The sequence below is a fragment of the Hevea brasiliensis genome, chromosome 2 (genome assembly GCF_030052815.1).
Source record: "Hevea brasiliensis isolate MT/VB/25A 57/8 chromosome 2, ASM3005281v1, whole genome shotgun sequence".
Lineage (NCBI taxonomy): Eukaryota > Viridiplantae > Streptophyta > Magnoliopsida > Malpighiales > Euphorbiaceae > Hevea > Hevea brasiliensis.
Window position 1 is genome coordinate 110,753,799 of NC_079494.1, and position 16,834 is coordinate 110,770,632.

General features: G+C 34.4%; 2 protein-coding genes across 5 annotated transcripts; both read left to right on the forward strand.

The window, feature by feature from the left end:
* The first annotated feature begins 85 nt into the window (after nucleotides 1-85).
* On the forward strand, nucleotides 86-12,088 carry LOC110665498 (CSC1-like protein At4g02900). 3 transcript variants are annotated; one of them, XM_058138391.1, is made up of 12 exons: nucleotides 86-473; nucleotides 927-1,266; nucleotides 1,572-1,721; nucleotides 2,215-2,350; nucleotides 7,219-7,320; nucleotides 7,553-7,672; nucleotides 7,790-7,870; nucleotides 9,131-9,471; nucleotides 9,960-10,205; nucleotides 10,474-10,798; nucleotides 11,137-11,370; nucleotides 11,760-12,088. In XM_058138391.1, exons 1-12 carry the CDS (start codon nucleotides 149-151, stop codon nucleotides 11,949-11,951), a joined length of 2,592 nt encoding a protein of 863 aa, XP_057994374.1. In that variant the 5' UTR covers nucleotides 86-148; the 3' UTR covers nucleotides 11,952-12,088. The 3 variants fall into 3 exon arrangements, with proteins under 3 accessions (XP_057994374.1, XP_021681353.2, XP_021681352.2); XM_021825660.2 differs by having other exon boundaries at nucleotides 356-469; XM_021825661.2 differs by lacking the exon at nucleotides 9,960-10,205.
* A 1,156-nt stretch (nucleotides 12,089-13,244) lies between these two features.
* On the forward strand, nucleotides 13,245-16,834 carry LOC110665497 (isoamylase 2, chloroplastic). Of its 2 annotated transcripts, XM_021825659.2 has the most exons (3): nucleotides 13,245-13,425; nucleotides 13,929-15,975; nucleotides 16,099-16,834. In XM_021825659.2, exons 2-3 carry the CDS (start codon nucleotides 14,004-14,006, stop codon nucleotides 16,653-16,655), a joined length of 2,529 nt encoding a protein of 842 aa, XP_021681351.2. In that variant the 5' UTR covers nucleotides 13,245-13,425; nucleotides 13,929-14,003; the 3' UTR covers nucleotides 16,656-16,834. The 2 variants fall into 2 exon arrangements, with proteins under 2 accessions (XP_021681351.2, XP_021681350.2); XM_021825658.2 differs by having other exon boundaries at nucleotides 13,246-13,425; nucleotides 13,929-16,834.

Here is a 16,834-nt window from a genome sequence, read left to right on the forward strand (position 1 = left end):
GAAATCTTAGCGATTAACGACCTCCGCTGGCTACAACAAGAAAGTATGAAGAAAGGATTGAAATTAATAACAAGAAAAGATTCAAATATTTGTCACCTTATGCCTTGTGTTTCTTGAATGTGCCGTTACAAGCCGCCCAAAAGGCTGCATGCGTGCGTCTTGCCGCCATATTTCCAAAGCTTACCTCTCTTCTCATTTCTTCGGTCATTTGATCACAATCATAAGTTTTAGTGAACAAAAACCCCTAATTTCTTCACTTCCCACTCAAACCATTGAATTTCACTTATCACTCTGTTCCCGCAACTTCAGTTTTGTACAGAAAGGGATATATCAGTCTCAGGTACTTCGGTTTTCTTTTATTCGTCCATTGCTCATTCGATTTTTGAGTTTGGTTCTCGATAAACTTTGTCTTCAGCCATATTCATTTATACTTGATGGAGAAGATACATTGACACAGCCAAATCTGCTTGTAGGTATCCATTTTATTTGTCTTTTCAATTATTAAACCAATTTTGTTTGATGGTGAATCGACGGAAATTACCTTTTCTGAACTTAGTTTTTAGTTAGAGTAGTCTCATAATCGCGTCATGTGTATCATCATGCATTACACAGACTAGCTAGTTTTTGTATGTATTCCCATGGGTTTTGCATTTGGGTGTGTGTTAATTCGGGAAGTGAGTTACTGATTTGGTAGGTCACATGTGGACAGAATCCACAAAATTCATATGATTATTATTATTATTTTTTGGTGTTTTGTTGATTTCTGCTAGTTGATAAGCAAAACCATTTAAGTGACGATGCAAATTTCTGAAAAGGCAAACCTAGTTTAATACCTGAGAAATTTCTATATGTCTTCACATAATTAGCTCTAGCCTCCTGGAGTTGGAAATCTAGATGTTGCTCACGTCCTTCCAATTCAACTGTAGGTTGTTGGCAGTCTTCAGGGAGAGAAATGGCCAACCTTGAAGATATTATTTACTCAGCTGCTACTTATCTTCTAACTACATTTGCATTCCTCCTTGCATTTGCAATATTACGGCTTCAACCAATTAATGATAGAGTTTACTTCCCAAAATGGTATCTTAAAGGGATAAGAGCTAGCCCAACACATTCTAGGGCAATTATATCCAAATTTGTAAACATGGACTTCAAAACATACATTCGGCTTTTGAGTTGGATGCTTGCAGCATTGAGAATGCCAGAACCTGAGCTTATTGATCACGCAGGGCTTGATTCTGTAGTCTACATTCGGATTTACCTAATGGGGTAAGTTCCTTTTCTAGCTTCCTTTTTAAGCCTTTGTTTCTTGAACAGGTTCGAGGAGTGTAGTTTTTGTAGACCTTTTTATGGGCTATCTGGCATTATTATTGAATTGATGTTAAGAAAAGCATTTTTTTAAGTATGATAGTTAGAAGGCATTAAATATTAATTTAAAATTAAATTTGACATTTTTAGTTATAAGAACTTCAAAATAATAAATAATTTTTTTTTTCCTCTTTTAACATCTAAATGATATGTAATTTTGTTGCCCAACTTGGGCGGATCATCTAATATGATGACATGATGTGCAGCTTGAAAATCTTTGTCCCCATAACTTTACTTGCTTTTGCGGTTTTGGTGCCTGTCAATTGGACTGCGGGGGCACTGGAGCAAATCAAGGATCTTACATTTAGTGATATTGACAAGTTGTCGATATCAAATATTCCACCTGGATCCAGAAGGTAAGATACAATTTATTACCAATTTTCCTCTGTTTTGATTTACTTATTCATGGAAATTGTTTGATTGCCATTTCCTAAGAATAGCGAGTTATTCTTCACGTATCTATGGAATGAACATGCCTCAAAGTTTGAAGAATGAAAAGGAGAATATATGCATACCAAACAAGAAAAAGTTTTTTGACCTCTATTATTTTTTTTAGATGAATTTAACCTTCCAATAAGTCGTATGGTGTCACAATACTTTTGAACTTCACAAGCATCCAATTTCTATGAGATAGAATATCAAGAGTAAGTAAAGGTTTCTTTGAGGAAGATCATAGACTCAGTTGCTAGAATGTTTTTTTTTTCAATTAAATTATACTAAAAATAATTTTTTAAATTATTAATTGTAACAATATAATTGATTTTGGAAGATTGATTTATTATGTCTCAATTTTTAGAGACATGCTCCATTCTACTGTCAACTTATGAAATCTACCTTGTTCGTTTCAAGGTTTTGGGCACATGTTGCAATGTCATATGTCTTCACCTTTTGGACATTATATGTTATCTATAAAGAGTACAAGACAACAGCTATTTTGCGCTTGCAATTTTTAGCATCTGAAAGCCATCGTCCTGACCATTTCACAGTGAGTTTTATCAAATATCTTTTAGTGTTATGAGAAGTTTGTATCTTCTGCTCATGTTTTTACTGCTTGATGTTTATGATAATATATGACTTGGGTTTAGAAGATATAGATATCTATGATCTATTTGGAAAACCATGGGTTATCCAACTTAAGGGCCATTTTTCTTGAGGATATGAATGACTTCTAAACATGATTGAAAAAAAAAGGCAGACATCAAGTTTTACAAAAGAAATCATTTTCTTTTTGAAGGATTGATTCTGATTATGGCAAACTCAAATATTAGCTTCTTGTTGTGGATGGATTCCATTCTGCACTTGAAATATCAGATAAAGCAATATGCTAACAATGATTTTAATGTTGAATTAGTAGCTTTGTCCATCATCATTTGTCTATTACAAGAAATGAAGTTGACTATCAAAATGCAACCAATTATCCTAATCTTGTGCCATTAAATTATCATAAAGGAGGATAAAAGAGAATGACTTCAAAGTGTTATTAAATGAGTGGAGAAAGAACACTTTAATTTCTATTTTTAAGAACAAAAGATAAATCTACCATAATTAAAATGATGGTTCAAACAATGAAACCATGGGAAAGAGTGCTTGAACACAGATTTAGGGATACTACTAAGGTATCAAAGAACCAATTTGGCTTTATACCTAGTAGAGCTACAATATAGTCTAGATTTTTGTTAAGAAGATTAATAGAAATTTATGGGGAAAGGAAGAAGGATCTCCACATGGTTTCATTAACTTAGAAAAAGCATATGGTAGAGTACTAAGGGAAGTTCTTTAATGGTTGCTGGAGAAGAAAGATTCCATCTCAAATGTATAAATACCAATAAGGACATGTATGAGGGAGCAGTCATAAGTGTAAGAATAGTAGGAGGGGATATGGATGACTTTCCCATAATAGTGAATTTAATTGGTGATCGACTTCGAGTCTATACCTATTTACCTTATAAATGGGTTAACTAGTCATATTCACTATGATATCCAATGGTGCATGTTATTTGCTAATGATATTGTCTTAGTGAATGAAATTAGTGAAAGAGTAACCAAAAGTTGAAGTTGTAGAGAATGACTATTAATAATAAGGGTTTTATGCTAAGTAAAAGTAAAACTAAATATATGCATTGTGAGTTTAGCACTTGTAGAAGAAATAGAGGTGATGTTCAATTGGATGGAGTTTTTGTGTCAAAATGCAACCAACTCAAGTGTTTAGGCTCTATCATCTAGCAAAATAGAGTAATAGATGAGGATTTAAATCACATGATCAAAACAAGATAGTTGAAATAGAGAAGTGCAATGAATGTACTATGCGACAGTAGCATCCTTAACAAAGTGAAAGATAAGTTATATAAAACTGTGATTAAACCAACAATATTGTATGGGAATAAATGTTGGGCATCAAAGTTGGAAAATACTCATAAAATGAGTGTGGTAGAAATGTGAATGTTAAAATGGATGTCTGGTAACATGATAATTGATAAGATTAAGAATAAACACATCTGCTAGAGAGTGCATATAACACATAAGGGGGATAAAATTAGAGAAAGTCAATTAAGATGGTTTGGTTATGTATAATGTAGAGCATTGAATGTCCTAGTATAGAATTGTGATAAGTTAGTGGTGAAACGAGTGAAAAAGGAAATTGGGAGACCTAAAATAACATAGGAGGAAGTTTATCACGACCCAACCTATGGGCCGGACTGGCAGTAGGACCTGAGTCGGCATAAAGCCCCCAAGGCCCGTAGTAAGCCTTACTGTTCTCAAACTCATGATCAGGCCCACAATTTAGGCCCAATATGCATATAAAATAATTTAAATTAAACTGTTATAATTTTAATTCGGGCCAACTTCACCCAGTAATTATCAGAAACTAAAATTAGGGGAGCCCAGCTCAACCCTGTTACATCATTTACAAACTATTTAAAACTCATAAAAAATTTTCATTTGTTAATACAAAAACTTAAATTCATGGTCTCTGACAGGATTAATGCTAGTACTAGTACATGTGGAGTTCTAAATTACAAATTTAGCTAATAATAATACAGTTAAGTAATTTTTTCATAACTTGCGGGAAAAGGAACAGGCTATTCTGAAAAAAGTCTCGTCCTGTAGCCTGGAAAAATATGGTGAACAGGAGTGAGCGTTCGACTCAGAGAGTAAAATACCAATTTTAACTGTAATCTCTATATCTATCTAAAACTAATGCACCATGTGGAGTGAAATGCAACATCGTCATAATTTTCATACAATTCATATCATAACAGCAAAAAGGCAATTTGGAGCACTTACACGCCCAACTCTTTCAAACAATACATATATGGGAGCTGATCCCCTATACAGCCCTCTTAATCCAACCTCTGCCAGCGAGTGTCTCTCAAGCCGGACTTTCGCTTAATAAGCCAAATGCGGGGTTTCAGCGAGTGTCTTTCAAGCTGCGTCTACCCCGAAGGACCATATCCTAGCGAGTGTCTCTCAAGCCGTGTCTACCTGTCCTGTCCATATCCAATATCATACCACACGCACGCCACACACACACACTGCTCCAAATTACCACAAACAATATCCATGGCACTTCAACAATTATGAATGCAATATAAAACGTGTTTATTGTTTAACTACATAGATACATATTTATAAGTGATGCATGGGCATGCTTGAACATATAATAATATTGAAATTATAATTAAAATTAATATTTTACTCACAGTACACCAGAGGTTATTATGGCTGTTGGGTGGAAGAAAATAGCTGACCTCAATCACCTAGATAATTATATTATAGATTTATTAGTACTAATTCAAAATAACACTCTAAAGAAACAATAGACAGCCTAATTCATGTCGGAAATTCGGCAGAGTCTCCCCTATACCTAGGATCTACCCAACCTGCAAGAAGATTTAAATAACACTTCTAATCCGCAAATCACACAATCACAACCCAATCACATCAGAAAGCCCCTCCTGGGCTCACCTAAACAGTCAACAGTCATAAACTTGAAAATTTACGTTTTAGTCCCTATAATTGACATTTCATAAAAATTCACTCCGACAAGCTCTAAAAATTCTAAAATTTTGCTCCGCGATCCTTAGCAATATTATAGAGCTAACGCAAAAGGAATTATAATTTTTTGATCATCTACGAATATTTTATGAATTTTATTCTAAATCAGTATTAGCAAAAAATGAGCAACTTGGAGTTCGGGTTTACCTATGCCAATTCTGACACCTGGAACGCATCCAGAACGTTTGAAAATGCTAGGATTGACTATAATATCGATCACGTTCTGAGACGGGCCGTCGGGCAGCCGAATTTGGCTGAAAATGCAGTCCCAATGCCGGTGAGCTTTCCTCGATACTATCGCACCTAAATTAAGTCTAAATTTTGTTAATACTTATTATAAAATTATTTTTAAATTTTAGGAATCGAAAAAGTTCGAAAATCTCATCAAGCGATCTGGACCGTCCGATTATCGCCTTTTTCAAACAGTGTCCGATCGGAGCGGGACCAGTCCTATCTCGAAGATGTTGTCATCCTGAGTCCATCGGTGGCTTCGCATTTCCGATCCGACGGTCGGATTGCCAGAAAAGTGGCCGGAAAGCCACTGTCGTCACTTTCTCTCTCCTCTTTCTCTCTCTTCGTTTCTTGTCGGAAAACTCCATTAAAACCGGCGAGTCTTGGTCAGACGAGGAACCCAGTGCTGCCAGAAGCTTGCTGCCGACGTCCCCTGTCTTCCTGTCGTCGGAGATGGCCGGAAACGGCCTTGGATGGTCCTCTCCCCATCGCACAGGTTCCTCTCCTTTCTCTCTTCATTCCGGGGGCTGAGGGAGCTTTGGCCGGCGTCCGTGGCTACTGGAGGTGGACTGGTCGACGCTGGAGTGGTCACCGGTAGGGGGTCTCTCACCGACAAGGAGAAAAACGAGAGGGAGGAGAGAGAGTCGGGGAGAGAGAGAAGGAGAGCTGGGGGGGGGGGTGCTGCGTTTTTGGGTTTCTGTTTTTTTTTTTAACTTCTAATTACACTATTAGTCCCTCAAGTTTCATGAGTTATTCACTTAAGTCTAAATTTTTAATTCTTTGAAATTTTAGCTTTCAATTTAAAACAATAATAATAATAATAATAATAATAATAATAATAATAATAATAATAATAATAATATATGAAAAACAAAATGATACCCATTTAATAAAAATTACCATTGTGAAAATATTAATTTAAATTCATGAATAAAATATCAATAGATTACCAGGTCAATAAAAGAAAAATAAAATATGTTTATTAGAAAAATTGGGTTGTTACAAAGTTGTATCAAAAGATCCACAATTTTTGGATATTGATGCAAAATTGACTTCAAACATAGTTGAATATCAAAAAAGATCCATATAGTGGACTACAACTAATTTTGCATTAATTTATAGTTATTGTTATATTTTAAGTTTCTAAAACATGAATATAACACACTATTTTTTTTAAAAGAAAACAAAGGTAGAGTTCTGTTAATATGTCTAGATGATATTTAAATTGATTAGGCTATAAATTTGCCAAGGCTCTCATTTTTAATTCCCTGCACCAATGTTGGTTTCTAGATGATATATTTTTTAATATTGCTTTCGATTCCTTTGTTATATAGTTTTTGCAGGAAGCCATGACTTTTCGAATTAGAACCAAGGTGCTTACATGTTTTCAATACATTATATTCAAAGTTGATTCAATCTACTGGGTGAATCAAGTTGCGTATTTCCCATGCCATATGCATGTATGTTATGTTTGTGAGAGTAATGTTAATGTCAATAAGATCGGCAATATAATCATAATTTTGGTCTCTTTTCCTGGCACTAACAGGAAATTTTTTTTCCATGTAGGTTCTTGTGAGGAATATTCCTCCGGATCCTGATGAATCAGTCACCGAGCATGTTGAGCATTTCTTTTGTGTAAATCATCCTGATCATTATCTTACTCATCAGGTGTATATTCAATAAGCTATGTCTATTATAATAGTTTAATTGGTAAAAGAATAGCACATAATGTGGCAAAAATGTATTAAAAAAATAAGACTTTAACATAAAGACATCAATTATTAATAAGTGAAACTGTGAAAGTTTCTTTAAACTAGAGTACATTTGTATGCATCAACATTTGTTTCCAACTTATTTGCAACTAAAGTTTTATGATCTATCCACAATTCATATTTCTTAGGTAGTATACAATGCAAATAAGCTTGCAAACCTGGTTGCAAAGAAGAAGAGTTTGCAGAATTGGTTAACATACTACCAGAATAAATATGAGAGAAATCCTTTGAGCAGGCCTACTACAAAGGTATATTTTTGGTAAACTATTTTTCTTGGTTGTATACTCTACATTTCTTTTCTTAATGTGGCATTTCTAAATAGAATATCTGTTTCTTTTTAATTATCACTGTATGTCTATCTATAGACAGGCTTCTGGGGTCTTTGGGGAACTAGAGTGGATGCGATTGACTTCTATACTGTTGAGATTGGAAAGCTTAATGAAGAAGTATGACTTTTATGTGCTATTTTGATGATTCATCATTTGATGTACCATTTGCTCTTCAAGATTATGTTCCATCATTACATTATTCTTTTATAATATTTGTTATTGCATTTGCTACTACTGCTGTTATTATCATCTACCATGTTTAAGCATCAGGCAACAATTTTATGTGAGCCCTTGAGTTTCCATATCTTTTTCTGCTTGTGAGACAAGATGGGCTGTTGTTTTAGTGTGGACAGGCCCATCACCTACAACAGTATTTGCTTTGGTGGAAATCCATTGGCCTTATTCCTCTTCAAATAACTTATTGAAGTTTAGGGTTCTTTTTTTTAATTTTTTCTAAAAAGTATGACAAGGAAGATGATCATATAAAAGTAGGTAATGATTCGGATATTATCGATTGAGTTGGAATAAACTATAAATTAATTGTTCAACAAAAGAAACCTTGGGTCTTGCTATCAATTATTAATGCAATATATGGCAAACTTTATGAAAATATAGAATTTTGTTTCCCTATAAATGTAAATAACCAAGGATAGTTGTTAGATTAAAAAGGATAAATGGAAGCAACAAAGTGTTAAGAGTCAGAGAAGGCTCTTTTGAAAATTGAAAAAGGGAAAGTGAGTTGGCGTGGTAACATCATGTGTAATAACGATAAGAAGCAACATAAGAGAAATATGTTCTCCATGACAATTTTCCTATCTTCAAAATGTGACCCAATGAGTAATTGAATGACATTACACTGATATTGTTTGTTTTGAATAACAACTAATTTTATGCCTCTTCAAACTATCAAATTTTTTTCCTAATCTAACATTTGTTTTGTATCATGCTAGTTACCTTTCTATTTTTTTTTTTCCTTAGGAAGTTGGACAATATATATAGTTGTGTTTCAAAAAGTTTAAACACTAAGCACATGATTTGCTGTCAATATATATTAGAAATGGGTTTGCCGTTTTAAGGTACCAAATTTTTTTTTTATGTTCATGGATGTGCATATATGCTTCGTGCTTCCAATATATTATTATTTTCTTTTTCTTTGGTACTAATAACCTGTTGATTATCAAGGAGATCAGGGCAGTATTTAAAAAAACGGAATCCAGACTCTTGGCATTTGTTTTTGAAATAAAAAATATGAACATAATTAGTGTATGTGGATTTTACTATTGTTTTCTACAACATAATATGAAGGAGACCAAAAAAAAAAAAATCAATATAAAAGCACATTTTTTTTATGTTCTGATGTATGAAACTTTCATGCAGGAAGATAAAGAAAGAGAAAGGGTTATAAGTGATCCTAATGCTATAGTTCCAGTAGCATTTGTTTCATTCAAATCCCGATGGGGAGCAGCTGTCTGTGCTCAAACTCAGCAAACAAGTAACCCAACAATTTGGTTGACTGAAAGAGCTCCTGAGCCTCGTGATGTTTATTGGGATAATCTCGCAATACCATACGTTGAACTCACGATTCGAAGACTGCTTATGGCTCTTGGTCTTTTTTTCCTGATTTTCTTTTTCATGATTCCTATAGCAATTGTTCAGTCTATGGCCAGTATTCAGGGGATAGAGAAGGTTCTTCCTTTCTTGAAACCTTTAATAGAAATGTAAGCTTTTCTTCCCTTTTAGTTAAGCTTTCCTTTTGAATGCTTACAGCTTTTTTGACTTGGTTAATAGGAAATTAAGTTTTTGAAGTGCTAATATCTTCAAAATGTTTTCTTTGCATCTTGAAGTGTTTTTTCTGTCTCATCCATATTATCCTAAGCTAACCCACTTTATAGATGAAAATCTTATATAACCAAATAATATATTACCAAAATAAAAAGTTAATGGATTTTATTTTAATTTTAATTTTGAGTAGTCTTAGCAATGAATTTATGCGAATTAGTGCTTCGTTTAGCATTTGAGCTTCATTTTAAAATATCATTTCCTCTTAATGATCGACTGAAATACATTTGTAATATAACCATACTTGTATTCATGCATATCCAAAATATGATTGATTAACCTTTTGTTTGTTTACTTTATGATAAGTAGAATTATAATTTCCAATTATTTGGTAATCAAATCTCTGCTATTGGCAATTTTATTGCAGAGAATCTGTTAAGTCTTTAATCCAGGGAATCCTTCCAGGCATTGCTCTGAAGATATTTCTTATTGTACTTCCAATAATTCTCATGATTATGTCCAAAATAGAAGGATTTACATCTCTCTCATCTTTGGATAGGCGATCAGCTGCAAAGTATCATTTGTTTCTACTTGTTAATGTGTTTGTTGGCAGCATTATAACAGGAACAGCAATGGATCAGCTTAAAACTTTCCTTAATCAATCTGCAACAGAGTATGTTCCACAACGTAATTGGTCTTTCAGAAATATGTAACTATGCACAGTTCAGCAAACTGTTAGATACACCATGTTTTTTAAATGCATATGGTTAAATAGAGATTATGGATTAGAGATTATTTCAACCCTCAATCTTCTTTTCTAATTTACCAAGAGGAATGTTCCTCTTGTTCTATTATTAATCCACTTGCTTCAAATGTTCTTTATGGGAAGCAAGTCTCCAATATTAAGACTTTTTAATAAGAGTTTTTATTTTGCTCTTCAGGATTCCGAAAACCATCGGAGTGTCAATCCCACTAAAAGCCACCTTCTTTATTACTTATATAATGGTTGATGGCTGGGCGGCAATTGCTGCAGAGATCCTTAGATTGGTACCATTAATCAAGTTCCATTTGAAGAACACATTTCTAGTTAAGACAGAGCAAGATAGGGATCAAGCAATGGATCCTGGTGGTGTGGACTTTGCAGCATCTGAACCTCGAATACAATTTTATTTCTTATTGGGAATTGTTTATGCTGCTGTGACACCCTTGCTTCTTCCTTTCATCATCGTATTCTTTTCTTTTTCCTATGTGGTATTTCGTCATCAGGTACAATAGCTGATTAAAAAGGCTTTTCTATTTAATGTTCTAACACATTAAACATAGGAAAAGCATATTGACAGTAATGTACTACAAACGACAATTATTTCTCTTTTTTTGGAACATTTAGCACTCTTTTCAACAACATTAACTATCTGATAGAGACACACTATTCATAGTTCACATTCTGTACTACTTAATACCAGAGGGAATTTTTCTTTACTTGCCATATCACTTCATAAAATCATTGGTTTGATTAGTACGAGTCATATAAATGCTCTCATTTAAAATCATCATGAAATTTAAATATTTGGATGTACTTATGGTTCTTTGCTTCTTATTGCTAGATTATTAATGTATATAACCAAAAATATGAGAGTGGAGCTGCATTCTGGCCAGATGTGCATCAACGTTTGATAATTGGATTAGTAATATCTCAACTTCTTTTGTTGGGATTAATGAGCACAAAGGATGCTGAGGAATTAATGCCACTGCTTGTTACACTTCCTATTCTGACGATTTGGTTCCATGTATTCTGCAAGGGGCGTTTTGAATCTGCATTTGTAAAATTCCCACTACAGGTTGGTGAGAAATGATTATATTTGTTAAAGTTTTATTGTTGGAAGGTACTTCTGAAAGGAAACTCTAAGACTCTGATCTAGAAGATGTTTAAGATAATGTGATTGCTTCTTGAGATTGTTATCATTAACTGTTATATTTTGCTAAAAGATGACCTTGCATAACTAACTTATTAATGAATTTGAGACTATGTTAAGCAAAGTATGGTGAGGCCAACATTAGGTACATGGCTGTTTAGCAATCCCTAATGGGATACCATCGGTATTGTTAGAATCTGATATCATTTTGGGTACCTTAGTAAAATAAAGCTAATAAAATATTTTTGTTCTTCAAGATTTGTATGTGATTATTTGAGTGAATGGTCATGACCTATTTGGCATTGTAATCACAGGATGCAATGGTGAGGGATACACTTGAACGAGCTACAAATCCAAACCTAAACTTGAAACTTTATCTTCACGATGCATACGTACATCCAGTTTTCAAGGGTGGTGAACTAGAGAGAACACATATTATCAATGAAGAAGAAGCCATTATGCTTGTTACAACAAGAAGGAATGCTCAAAAGAGTCATAGTAAATAAGTTCTGATATCAGTGCCAGAGCTGGTCCATAGGACTAGGGGAATATTCTAATGGTTATTCAATTCTAATATGATATTTATTATATTACATTTATGTATATGCTTTTAATTGATATGAAAGGATGGAAGAATTAAGTATGATTTACAAGCCATTTTCCACAAATTCTCATAAAATGTGACATGTACAGCTTGTTTTTCTTTTTATGGAAGTTGTTTATGCTGAAAATTTGTTCACCCAATGATTTTATATAGATAAGCATATCAAATATCTCGCATCCAAGATCAGCTAGCACATAGCTTATGGCTTTGGTGAACGAGAATTGTAGAAGAATGGGTCAGGTTTCATCTTTGTATTTTTCGAGTTTTCAATATTGTTCAATTTCTATGTTAGAGCCTTAAGCTAAGCAGAAAATGAGTACAACCGATTTGTTTGTATGTGGATGGTCTTGATTATTTCTTGCAGTTAGAACATCCCTTGCCAAGAATCCCCGTTGACTTGATATCTGAAGATTGGCTAGGAAATATTTCCCTGTAAGTACTGAAGTTCCTACACGTTCATTGTTTGTGGCAAGCTCTAGGTTAGTTGTCCTAGTTATCCTTTTCAAAATGTCACTCAAGAAATCAATGTTTCATTAAAGTGAAACTGTAGTTCGGCTATCCTTTAAAATAAATTAGCTACAATTGATTTTTTACACAATTATATTTGATTTATATTTTTTTAAAATAATTTTTTAATTAAAAAATTAAATTTATTTATTTTGAATATAAAAATTAACAAAAAAAAAATTAATTAAATTAATTATTGTAAAATTCTAATTTCCAAATAAGGGAAATGAATCACTATGTCTTACCCCTTTGTATGTGTACATAGTTTATTATTATTATTATTATTATTATTATTAATGAGTACTGAATTTGAATTCAATCTCATCCAATAAACATAACTTTCTTAAAAAAATAAATTGTAATTTACTTGAATTCATATAAATAAATATGTTTATATGATATATAAATGTTTATATATATAATATAAGCATTTTAATGCGATTTTTCAATTCATAGAAGAATTGAGAATATTTTAAATAGATTTGAATCCAATTAATAATTGCCAAATGTATTGAAATCAAATGTTAATCCATTGTTGAATGATTTAAATTATGACTTCCTATTGGGAAAAGTTATCTTTTTGCATAGTAAAACTCGCAAAGATAATTCATTTTAAAATTAAAAAAATAAATAAAGAAAACTATGGCGTCTTAAATCAGCTACACTAACGCTGCGTTGTGCGGTCCTTAGAAGCGCTATAAAATCCACGCACTGTCAATTTCAACGCCGTTTCCAATTAGCTTTGATCTCCCATACACATTCTCTCTCTCTCCCCATCAGTCTCAGTATTCGGGTTGATAGCAAATCTCTCTCCCTCTCTCTCTCTCTCTCTCTCTCTCAGTATTCCAGTTGATAGCAAAGTTATTAATGTAAGTTCAAATTCCTCCTCCTTTATTTATGGAGTTCGTCTTCTTCGATCATTTAATTAATACGTATCAACTTCTCGCTTTCTGCTTTGCTACCGTGGATAAACTTCTTGGAAACTTATTTTTCACTTTTTTCTTTTAATTTTAATTTAGAAATCCGACAATGGGGGCAGTTCAATTTATTCAGATGTGATATGTTTGGATGTACATGGGATTTTGAAAGTTTTTCCTCTGCGTTTATTTATTTACTTTTGTAGGAATTTCTGTTTGTTTATTAATGCATAAGTAAATAGCCAGTCTCTGATCATTTGGACCTGATTCTGTAGGCTTCTGTTAATTTTTCGTCGCCAAGGTATTGTTTGAATTGCTAGTGAAGTGAATAGTAGTTGAGATTATGTTTAACGTATTAGAGGGATGAAAATGGGTTCTTATACATCTAAAACCATTTTTAATTTTGCTCAAATTCGTTTGATGAAGTAATTGCAATTCTTTCTAATTTCAAACAGGATACCGCTTCTGTGGAAGACCTCCTTCCTTCCTTAAAAGGATTTTTGTTTAATTATCTACTTTTACGGGGAGACATGGCAACTCTTCCTCTATCCCTTGCGAAGAGTCCTTGCTTCTATAGCTGTAGAGCTGTGGAGTCATCAAAATTGACAGTCACCGCGCATTACATCTCTGGCAAAAAATTGGCACTAGGCTTAGGGGGAATGGATGTAGAAAAAGGGCTCTTGGTCGGAGAAGTTGCACAAAATGTCAGAAAAGCTCTGCATGGGAATCTTAGTTCAAGAGAATTTGCTGCAGCAAGGGTCCCAGTTCAGCAAACTGAACAAATATTTTCCACAACTTCTGAAGTTGATGAACTTAAAAAGGTATCAACTTATCTGTTTAGGACGCAAAATGGTGGTAATGTGAAAGTTTTTGTTAGAAAGAAAAATGCCAAATACGCACTTTATATTGAGGTTTCATCCTTGGAACTGGGTACTAGTGACTATAGGCTGGTGCTTACTTGGGGAATATATAGATCTGATTCATCATGTTTCATGCCACTGGATTCTCAACATTTGGACCCAGGTGCCAGGACCATGGATACTCCATTTGTACAGAATACTTTTGGTAGATTTTCACTTGAATTGGAGTTTGAAGCAAAACAAACTCCCTTCTATCTCTCATTTCTGCTGAAATGTATGTTTAATAGTAATTCAAGTGGCTCAGAGATCAGGAACCATAAGAAAGCAAAATTTTCCGTCCCAATTGGTTTTAGTTCAGGTTATCCAGATCCACTAGGTCTTTCCTTTTCAACTGATGGTTCCATGAATTTTGCATTTTTTTCAAGAAATGCGGAAGGCATGGTTCTATGCTTTTATGATGACTCTACAACAGACAAACCTGCTTTAGAGCTTGATCTAGATCCACATGTTAATCGATCAGGCGATGTCTGGCACGCCTCACTGGAAGGCGCATGGACATTTTCAAGCTATGGTTACCGATGCAAGGGAGGTATTCTTCAGGGAGAAACAGGTAAAGTTTATGTAGAGCGTGTTCTTTTGGATCCATATGCTAGAATCATTGTTAACTCCACAGCGAATCATGGATCTGGTTTGTCACCAAAGTATATTGGACGATTATGTGAGGAACCTGCTTTTGAATGGAGTGATGATGTTCATCCAAACTTGGACATGGAGAAACTAATTGTTTATCGATTGAATGTGAAGCGTTTTACTGAGCACAAGTCTAGTCAGCTATCTAGTGATATCGCAGGCACCTTTGCTGGCTTGACTGAGAAGTTGAACCATATAAAAAATCTTGGTGTAAATGCAGTTTTATTAGAGCCAATATTTCCATTTGATGAACAAAAGGGGCCATTTTTTCCACGTCACTTCTTTTCACCATCAAGCCTATATGGGCCTTCTGGTGGCTCTATACCTGCTATTATCTCAATGAAGGAGATGGTGAAGCAATTGCATGCCAATGGGATCGAGGTTTTACTGGAAGTTGTTTTCACCCATACTGCTGAGGGTGGAGCACTGCAAGGAATTGATGACTTCTCCTATTATTATGCAAATAGAGCTCTAGAGTTGGAATCAAGAAATGCTTTGAATTGTAATTATCCTGTTGTTCAAAGAATGATTTTAGATAGTCTTCGGCACTGGGTGACTGAGTTTCACATTGATGGTTTCTGTTTTATAAATGCTTCATTTCTACAGAGAGGGTTTCATGGTGAAATTTTATCTCGCCCTCCCTTGGTTGAAGCAATTGCTTTTGATCCACTACTCTCAAAGACCAAGATCATTGCAGACTGCTGGGACCCTGAAGACATCACACCCAAGGAAACCTGCTTTCCTCATTGGAAAAGATGGGCAGAGATGAATGCAAAATTTTGTTTTGATGTAAGAAACTTTTTGAGAGGTGAAAGTCTTCTTAGTGACCTTGCAACAAGGCTTTGTGGGAGTGGAGACATCTTTTCAAGTGGTCGAGGGCCTGCTTTTTCTTTTAATTATATTGCCAGGAACTCTGGACTTACTCTAGTGGACTTGGTAAGCTTCAGTAGAGGTAAGCTAGCCTCAGAATTAAGCTGGAATTGTGGAGAAGAAGGACCTACAAACAAAATTCCTGTCCTTGAAAGAAGACTTAAACAAATTCGTAACTATCTCTTTATTCTTTATGTTTCATTAGGTGTACCTGTTCTTAATATGGGAGATGAGTGTGGCCAATCTTCAAAGGGTTCCATTTCATATGGTGACAGAAAACCCTTTGATTGGAATGCTTTGTCAACAGGTTTTGGTATTCAAATGACACAGTTCATCTCATTCTTGATTTCATTAAGAATGAGGCGAAGTGATGTCCTCCAAAAGAGGAACTTCGTGAAGGAAGAAAATATTGATTGGCATGGAAGGGACCAGTCTCCTCCAAGATGGGAAGATTGGTCCTGCAAATTCCTGGCCATGACATTGAAGAGTGATAAAGCAGAGAGCAAGCTGAGCTCTGAATCTTCCAACACAAAGGGTGATCTATTCATGGCCTTCAATGCATATGCCCATTCAGAGAGTGTTATTCTACCCCCAGTTCCCGAAGGAATGACATGGCGTCGGTTGGTTGATACCGCTCTTCCATTCCCAGGGTTCTTTTCCAAAGATGGTGAACCAGTGGTCGAGCAGATGGCAGGTTTAATTGCTTACGAAATGAAATCTCACAGCTGCACTCTGTTTGAAGCCGCCAGCCTTGATGGTTGATACCTTCCCCCTTTGCTCATTTTCTTTAATTCCAACTTTGTAATTATAGGATTGAGCCTTCTGTAGAATAATGCCATTGTAAGAAATTAAGGTGGCTGTCTTTCTAGAGGCGATCGGTGCCTTGCACCTGGTATATATTTACAAGTTTCTTTCAATAAAATGATTACTTTCTTTTTTTT

Excerpts from the sequence above, each read along its gene's own strand:
- LOC110665497 (XM_021825658.2), top strand. The coding sequence starts at position 14,004 with ATGGCAACTCTTCCTCTATCCCTTGCGAAGAGTCCTTGCTTCTATAGC.
- LOC110665498 (XM_058138391.1), top strand. The coding sequence starts at position 149 with ATGCGTGCGTCTTGCCGCCATATTTCCAAAGCTTACCTCTCTTCTCAT. Across the intron at positions 10,799-11,136 it reads ATGTGGTATTTCGTCATCAG|ATTATTAATGTATATAACCA; the intron begins GTACAATAGCTG and ends TCTTATTGCTAG. Across the intron at positions 11,371-11,759 it reads TTGTAAAATTCCCACTACAG|GATGCAATGGTGAGGGATAC; the intron begins GTTGGTGAGAAA and ends TTGTAATCACAG.